Here is a 12,684-nt window from a genome sequence, read left to right as displayed (position 1 = left end):
TTGAGACAGCAACATTATGATAGACCCCATTACTGTTGTGCAATGTGTACTATTTCAAAGAAAACAGGCACACATTTGAATGCTGCTGGAGTGGGGAGGGTGGGGAGAGTTTATTGGGACAGAGTTTTTGTTTTCTATTTTGGTTTTAAAATGAGAAGTTTTGCATTGATGCACAGCAACAAATCAGTGACCTGTAGTTCATCATTTATGCCACAGATTTTAGGCAACGGTTGGCAAGTCTAGCACTTCCCGGCGGTGAGTTTTTCTTTTAAAAGAGAGAGATCATGTCCAACCGTTTTCCCTTCCTCCTCTGCTCACAGGAATATTTCAAAGGAAAAAGCAAACCACATCTTTCCCCAAGTGAAACTGTGGACAGCACCCCGGGCCCACAGAACGAAGTTCACATCTCCAAAGACACCATACTCTGTGCTTCTACAGAGCAACCTGATTCTAGCTCCTAAAGATGCCCTCATTTTTCCCCTCTTTGCCTTTGCTCCTAGTATTTCTTCTTCCTGAATTTTCTCCCCTTTCTTCGTTGCAGGAGTCCCACTCATTTTGACTCAGGTAAGGTCCCACCCCTCCAGGATCTTCGCATCCATCCCTCAGGCTGAGCAAGGGACTCTCCTTGTATACATGCTCCTGGTGATGATGAGTAGTGCCCATCTTCTCACCACTGCTCAACAGAAGGTGCTCCCTTAGACTGCAGAGGGCAGTGCTTGTTCATCTTTGCATTCCCACTGCCTGATACAATTTCTGGCCCAAGGAGATCATGCCATAAGTATTTACTGACTGATCAATAAGTAGATTGTTCTTTAGTTTGCACATGCTACCCGGAGAGAGTTTCAAATTTCAAATGCAAAAGTAGAAGCAGTGGGGATGATTTCCTTCATTTAGAGCAGGATATGGGTTCACCTCTGGGTTGGAATGGACTTAATGGTCAGGGTGGATCTGGTTTTGACATTATGAGAAACTTCCAAAGTTCACAGAAGTTTCTGAGACACAACTCTGTACCAAGTTAACAAGAAAGATAGTGTCACATTCATCTCTGGTGGAGTCAAGGTGAAAACCTGAAGGGCAAGCCAAGTCAGGTGTAGGGTGAGACGAACCTCTACTGAGAACTCTCAAAGGGGCAGGTGGTCTGCAGAGCCACCTCATTTATCCTCACAACAGCCCTCCAAGAGTGGTCATTTGGCCCATTTTACACATTTGCCCACTAACATTTTAATGTGACCTCTTCAAGGTCACCTTTTCATAAGTGGGAAGATGGGGGCTGCTCTGTTCTCTAAGCAGCTTTCCAGCCCATACTGGCTCATGCCTACGAAATTCTAAAGTTTTCTTTTATCTGCAAAATCTACTAATTCTAAATATAGCCCAAACTGTGAGAGAAAAGCAGTGTCCTGAAATCTCATCTGTCCCTCATTCATGCAGATTTGGCAGGAACAACCTCAGAAAGGCATCAAGGGGAAGTTGGTAAGCATCTGAAATGCTTTCCCAGGTTGGGCCTTCTCTTACAACAGCTGGTGGGACCATCACTGTTGGTGGCTTGGCTGGAGGCTGAGTCGTGTACATGGCCTTGGTAACAAGAGCTTGACACTTCTGTTCAGAGGCAAATGCTCACCAGAGCACAGTGGACAGAACTGGCCTGTGCTCTCATGTGCTGGGCATGAGGTGGAATGTGGAGAAAGGGACAAAGAGCTCGTGGTCCACTGTCTGCACTCTTTTCCCAGAGCAGCCATTCCAGGAGGAGGTCTTGCTCCCTGGGATGCAGGTGCACACTTGGGGGGAAGATCTCTGAGAGAGAAATCCAGTTTGAAGTAATTCCGGCCAGTAGAAGATCCAGTGAGATGGAGTGATCTGAGCCATCATTTAAAGGACACCTTGGGCACTAGACTGGGCTTGGTGCAAAGATTCAGTCTTTCCCCTTGGGCCCTCTGAGTCTAGCTGGGACCCCTTCCAGGTTCTTTGGGATTGCAGATTACCAAGGTTAGGTTGAGCATCAGGTCTTTTCCTAATCTGGTTTCAAGTCCTCAGGAAATACCTGAAATGATCACCTACAAATATTTGTTAAAGACCAACTATGTTCAAAATTTCATGTTAGATATTAAACATTTAAAGCCATATATGACACTTCCCTCAAAAAGACAACCATTTCACTGTAGAAATCAATAGGTAAATTAAAATAAATATGAAATAAAATAATCGTCAAATAAATATTACAGCCAGTAAGTTACAGAAATTTGGAAGGGGAAGGTCATTGTGGATTGGTGCAGTGGGTTGGAAAAGCTGTAGAGAAGCATTTCTCAACACTAGTAAAGATTAGAATTACCATAGGGTTTGTAAAAAAAAACACACACGCATGCCCACATCCCACCCCCCAGAGCTTTTGAATGAATTGATTTGTGCTGTGTGAGATCACTGGTCGTTTTAAAGCACACTGGGGATTCTCATGGAGGCGAAGGTTGGAAAACAATTCTTGGATGAGACCATAAATTGCATGAAGTCAGGGACTATCTTGGTCATATTTTTTTGGTTATAGCTACAGTATCTAAAACAGTGCTTTGTAATAAATAGCAGGTACTCAACAGACTTGATCTAGGCCATGAAAAGGGGTAGTGTTTATATTAGGAGGAGAATATGCATTCTTGCTGGTGGAAAGAGTAGGGGTGAGTGTACAGAGGAAAAAATATTCAAGTTCTAGAAGCAGTACATCAGTTAGAAGATAGATCTGATGGTAAGAATGGAAAGCTCTATAAGAGAAAAGCAGCCAATTAAAAGGGAGCTACACATTGGCATTCAATTGTGGGAAGATTTGAATGTCAACATTTAAATTTTCTTCCATAATCCAGGGACATGTGCAGTGGCCTGGAATCCCTCAGAACACGAAATCACTGGTGAGCGAAGTAGCGGACAGTCACGTGCTTCTTCAAGAATCAAGAGTCACTAAGCAGGTCACAGGATTTTCCCGTGGCCACTAACAGTCGGTTTACTCAGAGTGGTTTTGGTTCAAGTTCTTAATACCTGAAATCAGGGAATCATTACCCATTGATATCATCTGAGAGATGCATTATTGCCATGCTGGTGACCAGAATGATTCATCACTTACTGATGAACACACTGGCTCCCGAGAGAGAGCACTGACGGCACGTTCCAACCTCATAGCCAATCCCATCTGCAGTGCTCAGGTGTCACTTCCAGGTGGCAACTAACGAACTTGAAAAGAGTAAATGGTGCTTGTGGGGATGCAAACACATTTTTGGTGCAAGTTCTGCTCTAATAGCTATTTCATTAAGGAGCTTGCTTTTCAAAATGTTAGTGTCTTGACTTTTAGGGGAGTGGCAACTTGTACATGTTCATCAGCCAGGCTCTCCATCTGCCTTATCTTGATTACCCTTGGCAGGTCCTGGCAGATCAGTAGTCAAAAAAAAGAGGGGGGGGGGGATCAGCCAAATGATAAATCATTGTTGAAAAGTTTAAATGTCCAAGTCACAGTCTAAGGATATAGCTGTCTTCTCCTGTAGCACAAATCCTCAAAAGAAGCCTGTAGCCAATGCCATAAACATGACTCAGCCTGCCCCAGGAGAGACAATCAGGAGAGAAAAGTTCAGGAAGAGAAGGCCCCAGGAGGCGTGAATCTGTAAATCTGCACTCTTGCTAAGAGAATGCCTTAGGAAAACGCCTCAGTGGACAAGCCCAGCCCATCCCCAGCCAGCAGGGAGGAGGAGCAGGAGGAGCTGGGGCAGAGGAGCCAGCTCCAAGAGCAAGTACAGGAGCAATATTAACACCTAGGCCAGGACTGGCTGACAGGAGGGGTTTGCAAAGGCAGCAAGCAGTGAATATGTGAGGCTCCGCACACTATCCGAGTGCAATCAAAGGAAGCACATTTGTCCCACCTTGATCACCATTCCTCCCTAACGCGGATGTGGTAGCTCAGAGCATCCTTTGACATCAGTCACTCCTGCAGGATTGTTTCCTTCCTCCACAAGAGGGCGCCCTCACAGAGGGTGATGTATTCATATCCACCCTGGCAGGCCCAGCAAGGTCTCTGGCACTTAGTGGGTACTCAGCAAATGCATGTTAAGTGAAGGATAAATTGACAAAATAAATGGATAAGATCTTAGTTTGAAGTAAAGATGTGTTCCTGCTAAGGTCTGGTGTGAATGAGACTTTATAAAATCCAACAGTTCACAGTCACAACCCAAATTCTTCCTCTGCTTGTTGAATTTTCTAATATGTGACATTCCCAGGTATGTAGGTAGAAATTAGGCAGGGATTAGAAACATCCAATTTGATCAAGAGGGTGGCAGGTAAAATAAAATAATAATAAAGTAGATCTAAAAAAAAGGGGGTGGCAGGGCCAGAGAGATTAATTTTGAACAACTTAAGACTTTATGAGGAAGGTGTGAATTAAGTGCACAAAGGAGATGCAGAGAGGGGCAGTAGCTGCGTGTTCTGTGCTGGTTTCTGTGCTAGGGGCTCTCCCTGCGTAACCTCACATATCCTCATAACAAGAGAGCCATGCACGTAATGGAGTCCCATTTAACAAAGTGGAAAGTGGAGGCTCCAAGATATGAAGTGAAGCACAGGGGTCAGAGAGCAGGTGAGGAAGGAAGCCAGGACCCCACAGAATCTGTGTGACTGCAAAAGCCTCCACACTGTCACTGGGCATGATTGGGGGACAGATGCTTTTGTTACTAGGAGGGCAGAATGACTCATCAAAGCATTGCCTTTCCACTTTACCGCTAGGAAACCAAGCTCAGAGGGAGGTGGGACATGGGGCTTGAAGACATATATAAGCAAGTCCCTAAACAACCACTCACCTGAATATTTTATCAGAAGGTTGCTCTCCCAAAACCAGGTCAAAGCCTCGCTGAAATATTGTGTAAGGCCAAGGCCTAAAAGGAAAAACATCATTCAATTAAAATCGACTCAACACATGCTCCCTGCACATCCGTCCACTTTGTAGGGCAGGGGTACTCAAACTTTTTAAACAGAGGGCCAGTTCACTGTCCCTCAGACCGTTGGAGGGCCGAACTATAGTTAAAAAAAAAAAAACTATGAACAAATTCCTATGCACACAGTGGCGGCAAAAACACCCAGCAGGCCGGATAAATGTTTTCAGCAGGCCACATGGGGCCCGCGGGCCATAGTTTGAGGACCCCTGTTGTAGGGGGACCAGACGGGACTCTGGAGGCCCAAAGATAGCGAGGACCTCGTTCCTGTCCTCAAGAATCACACTGATGTTGGTTTACACAGGTGCTTGAATGCAGGAACCCAAGCAACAACAGGAACAATGTAAAAATCACTTAACCACAAGGAGAGTGACATTTAATAGACATGAACATTGGAATGATATAGCGAGTAAAACTATACTAAGGTGGACCTCCCATCACCGTAACTCATGGTCCTTCGGATATGGCTTGAACAGAAATGTAGCTTAGGCTCACTTATTTGAGGTGTGGGCAGCATGATTTGTCGGGGAAGGTGGAGCCTCTGTAATCAGACAGTTCAGGTTCAAATCTTGTTCTGCTAATGAACCAGCTGTCTGACTTTGGGCAAATTATTTGTCTTATTGAGTATAATTTTATCACTTCCAAAAATTGGGTTAGTAAGAGCTGCCTCACAGGCCACTGTGAAAATTAAGGAAAACTTTTAAGTCAAGGTCAAGGTTTATATGGGTCCTTTACACATTCCCTTTCTCTACTCAAAATGGCAGGAAGATTCCAGGTCTTCTGGTTCCAGATGTTTTCAAAATTTTTATGTCACCCATTTTTCAAACAGAAACCACTGAAATGGTATTTTAAAAAGAATCCTTAACCATGAGCCTCCCTAGTGAGTGTCTCATATACTTGAAAGTAATAAAACTATTTCTTTTAAATAGTATATATCTTTTCACTAACCCAGATGTCCAACCCCAAGATTATTTGTTCACTGGAGTGAAACTTAGGAAATCCCAGAATTGTGCTGGGTACCAGACATTTTGCACACTTGATCGACTGAGCCCTTGCTGTCATGGACAGCAGTCTTCACGTATTACCCAATTATACCAACCCAATAACCCGGTAATAGAGGATTTCACTGTAGACATGTCTTTACTTTTCAAGGACTATAAAAAGTCAGGAGAATACAATTATTTGGGGCTAAATCTAATATTAGGCGTTAACAACCCAGTGTTTGTTAGGGCAAGTGATATCACCCAATAGATGGCATTTAGGGACGTCTGTGGCAGGTGAATGACACAATGATTGAGGACACTACTGTCAGTTAGAAGGTAAGGCTAAGAAGGCTAGAACAGGGCCATTCTCAGCTCTGCAAACAACACATTTCCCAATGCCCTCCAAACTTTTAAATGTCTTGCTACACATTTACAGAGGTGAAACCCTGCTTATAATTATCTGAGCCTAGCTGCTAACTCCATTTACAAATAAGCACAGAGTAGCTTGTACAATTTTAACATGTGATTGATTAATTTTCTAGGTGCATAAATACCATATAAATTGAAGGAAGATTCTACATAGAAATTTTACCATTTATTCATAATTTTGGAAAATTATGTCATTGTCTGAAATGCTGTTCATGATCACTGAATTACCAATAAAGAATATGCATTAGATGGATTATTCTTACACAGATTACATTCTGGTGAATCTACATTGGCTGCAAATGTCTGTGAACTATACTTCTATTTTAATATTACAGAATATTTATACATTAAAAGTTACTATATCATTATAAACTAGAAGCCCAGTGCACGGATTCATGCATTGGTGGGGTCCCTCAGTGTGGCCTGTGGGGATCAGGCTAAAACTGGCAGTCCAATGCTGCCTGCTGCTCCTGGTCATCCAGGTCCCGCTGTTCTTGCCACCGCCCTAGTAGGCTCACTGCTGCTCCACTGCCGTCTCCGGGCTGCAGTGGCCAGCCATGAGCCCAGTGTCTGGTGCCCATCAGTCAGTTGAGTGGCACTCCCGCTGTGGGAGTGCACTGACCACCAGGGGGCAGCTCCTGCATTGAGTGCCTGCTCCCTGGTGGTCAGTGTGCATCATAGCGACCAGTCAACCAGTTGTTCAGTCACTTAGGCTTTTATATATATAGATAGATTACTTTCTTGTTATTTCTTTTTTAATCATTGTTAAGGCATTATACTTACTTTTTGAAAAAAATTTAACAGACTTTTTTATGAACTAGAGGCCTGGTGCACAATTTCGTGCACCAGTTGGGGGGTCCGTTGGCCTAGCTCACATTTGGCACGGATCAGGGCCATCTCGCCCAGTCCTGATTGGGCAGATGAGGGCTGGCTGGCGGGGAGGGACCGTGAGAGGGCTCCAGGGCATGTCCTGCCCGTCTCAACCAGTCCTGATCAGCTGCACCCCAGCAGCAAGCTAACCTACCAGTCAGAGTGTCTCCCCCCTGGTGGTCAGTGCATGTCATAGCAACTGGTGGAACGGTCAAACAAACAGTCAAATGAATGGGCATACACTTAGCATATTAGGGTTTTATTATAAAGGATTTCATTTAAGGATTATAAAAGGGGTTATAAAACATTTGTTATAAAGGAGCATGTTGGGTCTGGTGAGGTTGAGAACCACCAACTTAACCTAACCCATTAACCAATTAACTACTCCAAGGACTTGGTACCTGCAAAGGGAGGCCATAGGGACTACATGAAGGAGTGGTTGGGATGGATGCATTCATTTTTTATGCTTACTATTTATATACACTTTATTCCTGGAATCCAATTTAGAAATATTTGGAAATAAAATATTTTGAAATATTTTAGTTAAAATTGGCTCCAAAAAATACCCAAACACTGTGCTATGAATAACCAACCCCTGCATCAAAGGCACAGCTCTTAGTGTGTTTTTATGTTTGTTCTGCTAATTTCACTGAAGGTGACCCCACAGAGTGGGTTTAAGCCTGATTCTTTTTTGTTGAATAGTAAGTTATGGCTTAAGGCCAGCTAAAAAATGTCTTAATTGAAAAAAAAATCCAGAAGTCATGATTTGTTCCATATGCTCCCTAGACACTTAGAAAAGGCAATCAAGAGAGAAGAGAGACATGCAACTTTCTCTCTCTTTTCGGCAAAGTCACATTTTCTTTACTATCTGTTTAATAATTTCAAATAACACATTTTGCTCTTGAGTCATCTGTAGTACTCAATACTGGTATAATGTGTGAACTAGACTTAATTCTTGGCATGGTTCCTAGGTTGTTTGAAAATATATTTGGAGGAACCAATCTTTAGGATGGTGTTGATTACAATGTGAACAATTAATTGCATAGAGTAACATCAATAAACCTACATTCAAGTCATAGGTAATAAAATAAGCCAGGACCACTAAGCCCACATCACCATATTGCTAGGTAGGCGAGGGCAAAGGGACTTCCTGCTCTGGAGAGGCCTGAATGGTAAGAAAGGAAACTTAGATTCAAAGGACACAGATGTGCAGCATAGACACCACCCTGGTCACATTGAAAGGCAGGGGGGTGCAGTGGTTAGGACATAGGCTCTAGACAAGACTGCCTATTTCAAATTCCGGCTTAGCCAAAAATCCATTGTGACTATGAACAAGTCCCTCAATCACTAATGTCTACATTAACTTATGTATAAAATGAGACCGATGGTAATCAATGTATCTACCTGGTAAGGTTGTTATGAGAAGAAGCCAGTTAATATAGTTAAAGTGTTCACAACAGTATCTGACATTTAGTATCATACAAGCATTAGTTAAATAAGGTAAATTTACTAGTTACCTGAGTCAAGTATAAATACTATAATAAAGAGACCCCTCCAATTTCTCTAGAGGAAGAAGTAGAGATGCAATGGCAATACCAGGCTTCCACTCAGACTGTAAATGTTGGTTGGAGAGAAGGCAATAATGAGTATGGAAGCCTGGGCCCCCACCCATCTCCTACCCAGCGATCACTCTGCAGGCAGTGACTATACAGTACTGACATTAAACCCACAGAGAGGAAAGAACATATTGTGAAATGGTAAGAGAAATCAGCTGCACAATTCTTCAGCAAACGAATAAAAGAGAATTTACTCTTTTCTTCCCAATAGACAGGAATGATGTCAGAGAAATGGGAATTCTAATTTATTTAATTTATTTAGCAAACATTTATGAAGGGCCTATTGTGTGTGAACTGTGATGCCAGGAAACAGGAGCTGGGATTAAGAGATTCATTCCCTCAAAGGAACCTATAGTTTTTCCGAAGAAAGACACATAGATCCAAACAGAAGAGAATGAATAAAAGGGAAGAGAGATGCAGGTATAGGGGACATGCTAAGTGACAATGAGGGGGTTGTGTCAGGTCACTCAAAGGCTGGGTGTTGGCAGTGCATGGAGTGATAATTGGGGGATTGCATGAGCGAAGAAGCTACCAGGGGACTATATAGGAAGAGGCACAGACAAAGCGATGGAGAGCTGGACCTAAAAGTACCAGAAACACTTTGGAGCTGAGTTACCTGAGACCAACTGAGAGGAATGACATGCAGTAGGGCTCTCTGTGTCCAAGTGAGTGAACTGAACTGGCCCCACCAAAGAAGAGGCCTACCACTGAGCTGCATGTCCATGCGTAGCTGGACGTGGCCTTGGGGATGCCTGGAAATACGGTCTCTAGAGCCATAGAATTGTCCTCCTCTCCTTGCTATTTCTCATTCTGCAGGCGTCATTTGGTCAAAATGGCTACTGAATGTGCTAGAGGCAGGGCCTCTGGCAGCTCCAGCTCCTGTCTCTACATCAGACCCCCTGCTCATTAGGAAAGAATAATCCCTGTGAAGACTGCTTGGCATATCCTTGGTCAGATGACCAACCTGGGCCTGTCAAGGCAGAAGGCAAGTCCCATTTGATCTTCAGGGCTAGAGCTGGGGGGAAGGTGAGTGTCAAGCAAAACAGTAATTTCCACCTGAGCTTTTCTCTGCCCGTGGTGGTAAAGGTGCTGCCTCCATCATGCGTAGGTGGCAATACTGAGCAGCCAGTGCCAACAGTAATTTTGTGGGAAGAGTGCCCATCAAGTAGCTCAGGGACAGTGTCAGGCATGATGAGCCCTGCAACTGGACAGAATCCTCAGTCTCTTGACTACAATTTAGATGTGTGGCCTCCAGAATTCTCTGTTCTGCATTGGGTAAGCCAGTCACATCTCTTGGTTTGGGAAAATTAGCAGAATCAAAACTCAGAAGAAAGTCTGTTTGCTTGTTTATGTCTTCTTGCTGACAAATCGAGACCATGAAGACTGTCATCCCTGTGGGCAGCTTACAGATGGCAGGGGCATCAAGGGCCAGCAGAGGAACCAGCTGGGATCCCTGCCTCGGACACATGATTTGTGTCCCAGAGGAACACCATTGTCATGTAAACACAGCAGCCCAGGACACACATGCAAATTGTGTGCACGGAGGACAATTAGTAATTTTCCCTTTGCCTTTTCTCTCCTCTCCCTGCCTCCCACAATCCCCACAGTTTATGCAGAGTTCTTCCTAAGCACTGGCAATTTCTAAGCTTTCAGCTTCTCTCCTCAACGCTTGCTCCTCCTCTTCCCTAAGACACAACAGCTGTTTCAGGGTTTTTTCCTTCATTCTTGGTATTGGGCTTGTTTCTTGTGCCTTTTTTCCACTGTGTACCACAGACCCAACTGAGCGATGACCTCCTACATGGCCAGTCTGACCAGAGAACCTGGATATCCCTTCACAATGGCTCTCTCAGTACAGAAAGTGACCACATCTGCTCTGGACAGCAATCCTTTAAATAATGATTTAAGTGCTAGTCCCAACTTTTTACCTAACTGTGGCACCTGAGATGGAGGTTGAAAGCTTTTGGACAGTGTACCTGAGATGGGCTTCCTTGTGGAAAGCTTACCATGGGGCAAGAGGAGGGGAACAGATGTGAGATAGTTAGATACATAAATACATACAAAACAGGTGGGGGATAGAGAGGCTACATGTATGTATGTATGTGGTATATGCATGTATTTAAGCATGCATGCAGTATGTGTACACAGTTCAGTGCAGAGAGAATGTTTGAGTGAGAGCCAATGCTAAATAAGGCATTTTATGATGAGATGGCAGAATCTTAGGAGCTTCTTTGGAACTTATATAATCCTCCACCTATTGCTAAGAGAGCATTTTATAAATGACAGTAATTTGTCCATCTATATATATAAAAAACCCTAATACGCAAATAGAACAAACAGCAGAACCACCCAACAACCGGTCACTATTACATGCACTGACCACCAGGGGACGTGCATGGAAAACGGTGGCATCCATCGTGGCAGGATGGTGAAGCAGGTGAGTGGGGGCACCAGACCAGGCTGGTCGCTATCATCGGGGCAAGCCTCTGGTGGTTACTGAAAATTCTTTGCTCCCACGTGCCGCGGTCCTGCTGGGCACTCGCACCTGCTGCTGGAGCCAGAGCCACTGCTTGTACCCACTGCTTGCACCTGCTGATGGCGCGGAGTGATCGGGCCAGCGCCAGGCACTGGCAATGGGTGTGAGCGGCAGCTGCTGGCCCTGATGACCTGAGGGCTTCTCCACCTCCCTTGCTCCTGAAGGGTGATTGCAGCAGCAGCACCACTTCATGATGTCAATGGGTGCAAGCAGGGCAGGTACTATCAGTGCATGGGAGTGGCGGCAGCGGGAGCAGGGCTGCTGGCAGACAGGGGACCAGGGGATCATGGCAGGAGGGGCCAGGTGGGGGCACGGAGGATGGGCCAAGACCCGTCCCTGTGCCCACTACAACCTCGTGGTCCACAGTTCCTTTCAAGGTGCACGAATTCGTGCACTGGGCCCCTGGTAGTTAAATAAAAGCACTGTCTTAAGCTTGCCTCTGGTCCACATTAGGCTAAGTTTCTGGAGGAAGCAGGGTTTTGAATGTTCCCACCCAGCTACTCCCAACACTGGGGTCCTGGTCTAGGATTTCACATCCTTACATAATGTGGGAGTTTTTGAACAAATGTTCCTTTTCTCATCCAGGTAAATTAATTTGCAAGGGGAGAGCAGTGAAATAAAGAAAATAGAGATTCATTTTAAAAAAATGCTTCCACAAAAGGGTAGTTTGTATGAGATACAGAAGTAAAGAAATAAATGGTAAAAAAATGATTTCTTCGGGTACCCATTTGGCTGAAACATCCCATGCCTCAGTTGACCTTAATGGTGAGCTGGGGTGATGAGTATGTGCCACTGTCCTCATAGCCAGTACCAGTTCTGGGAGGAAGAAGTACTGGAACGCCTGATGCACGGGTTATCTGATAAACCTGTGGCTTTATCCAAGGTTCAATAACAAGGACAATGATGCCCAAAGTTTCTACAGGACACTTTAGGGCCTGGGACCTTTGCATATGTTATTACTTTACCTGGAATTTCTCCCCCTCTCATTTACTCAGATGATCTACACTATTCTTCAAGTCTGACTAAAAATTACTTCCCAAAGTAGACCTTCCCTGGTGCACCAAGACTAAGTTATGTCCCCTTGTGATAGAAAGCACCATGTGTGCTCCTTTATAAACCGATAGCCATAATTCATACATTATATATTTAGTCAAGAGTTTCCCTGCTGGGGTCCAACCCCAGCAGGTCCAGGGGTCCCCAAAGGTGTGGACAGAGTCGGCGAAGAAGGAATGATACGGAGACAGCGTTCAGTTGATCAGCAGCCTTGCCAGGATCTCTAGCCACAATCTCCAGCCAAGTTCTGT

The 12,684-nt window shown here is 44.5% G+C and overlaps 1 protein-coding gene across 1 annotated transcript in view; it reads right to left on the bottom strand.

The window, feature by feature from the left end:
• Window positions 1–12,684, bottom strand: part of ASTN1 (astrotactin 1) — a 299,182-nt gene that overhangs the window by 79,255 nt on the left and 207,243 nt on the right. Inside the window, exon 10 of the mRNA XM_006754536.2 lies at window positions 4,818–4,892. Within this exon, the coding sequence (XP_006754599.1) occupies window positions 4,818–4,892 (75 nt within the window). The remainder of the gene's footprint in view (window positions 1–4,817; window positions 4,893–12,684) is intronic.

The sequence above is a fragment of the Myotis davidii genome, unplaced genomic scaffold (assembly GCF_000327345.1).
Source record: "Myotis davidii unplaced genomic scaffold, ASM32734v1 scaffold591, whole genome shotgun sequence".
Taxonomy (NCBI): Eukaryota; Metazoa; Chordata; class Mammalia; order Chiroptera; family Vespertilionidae; genus Myotis; species Myotis davidii.
The sequence above is the reverse complement of the archived record's forward strand: the minus strand, read 5'-3'. Positions and strand labels throughout refer to the sequence as shown.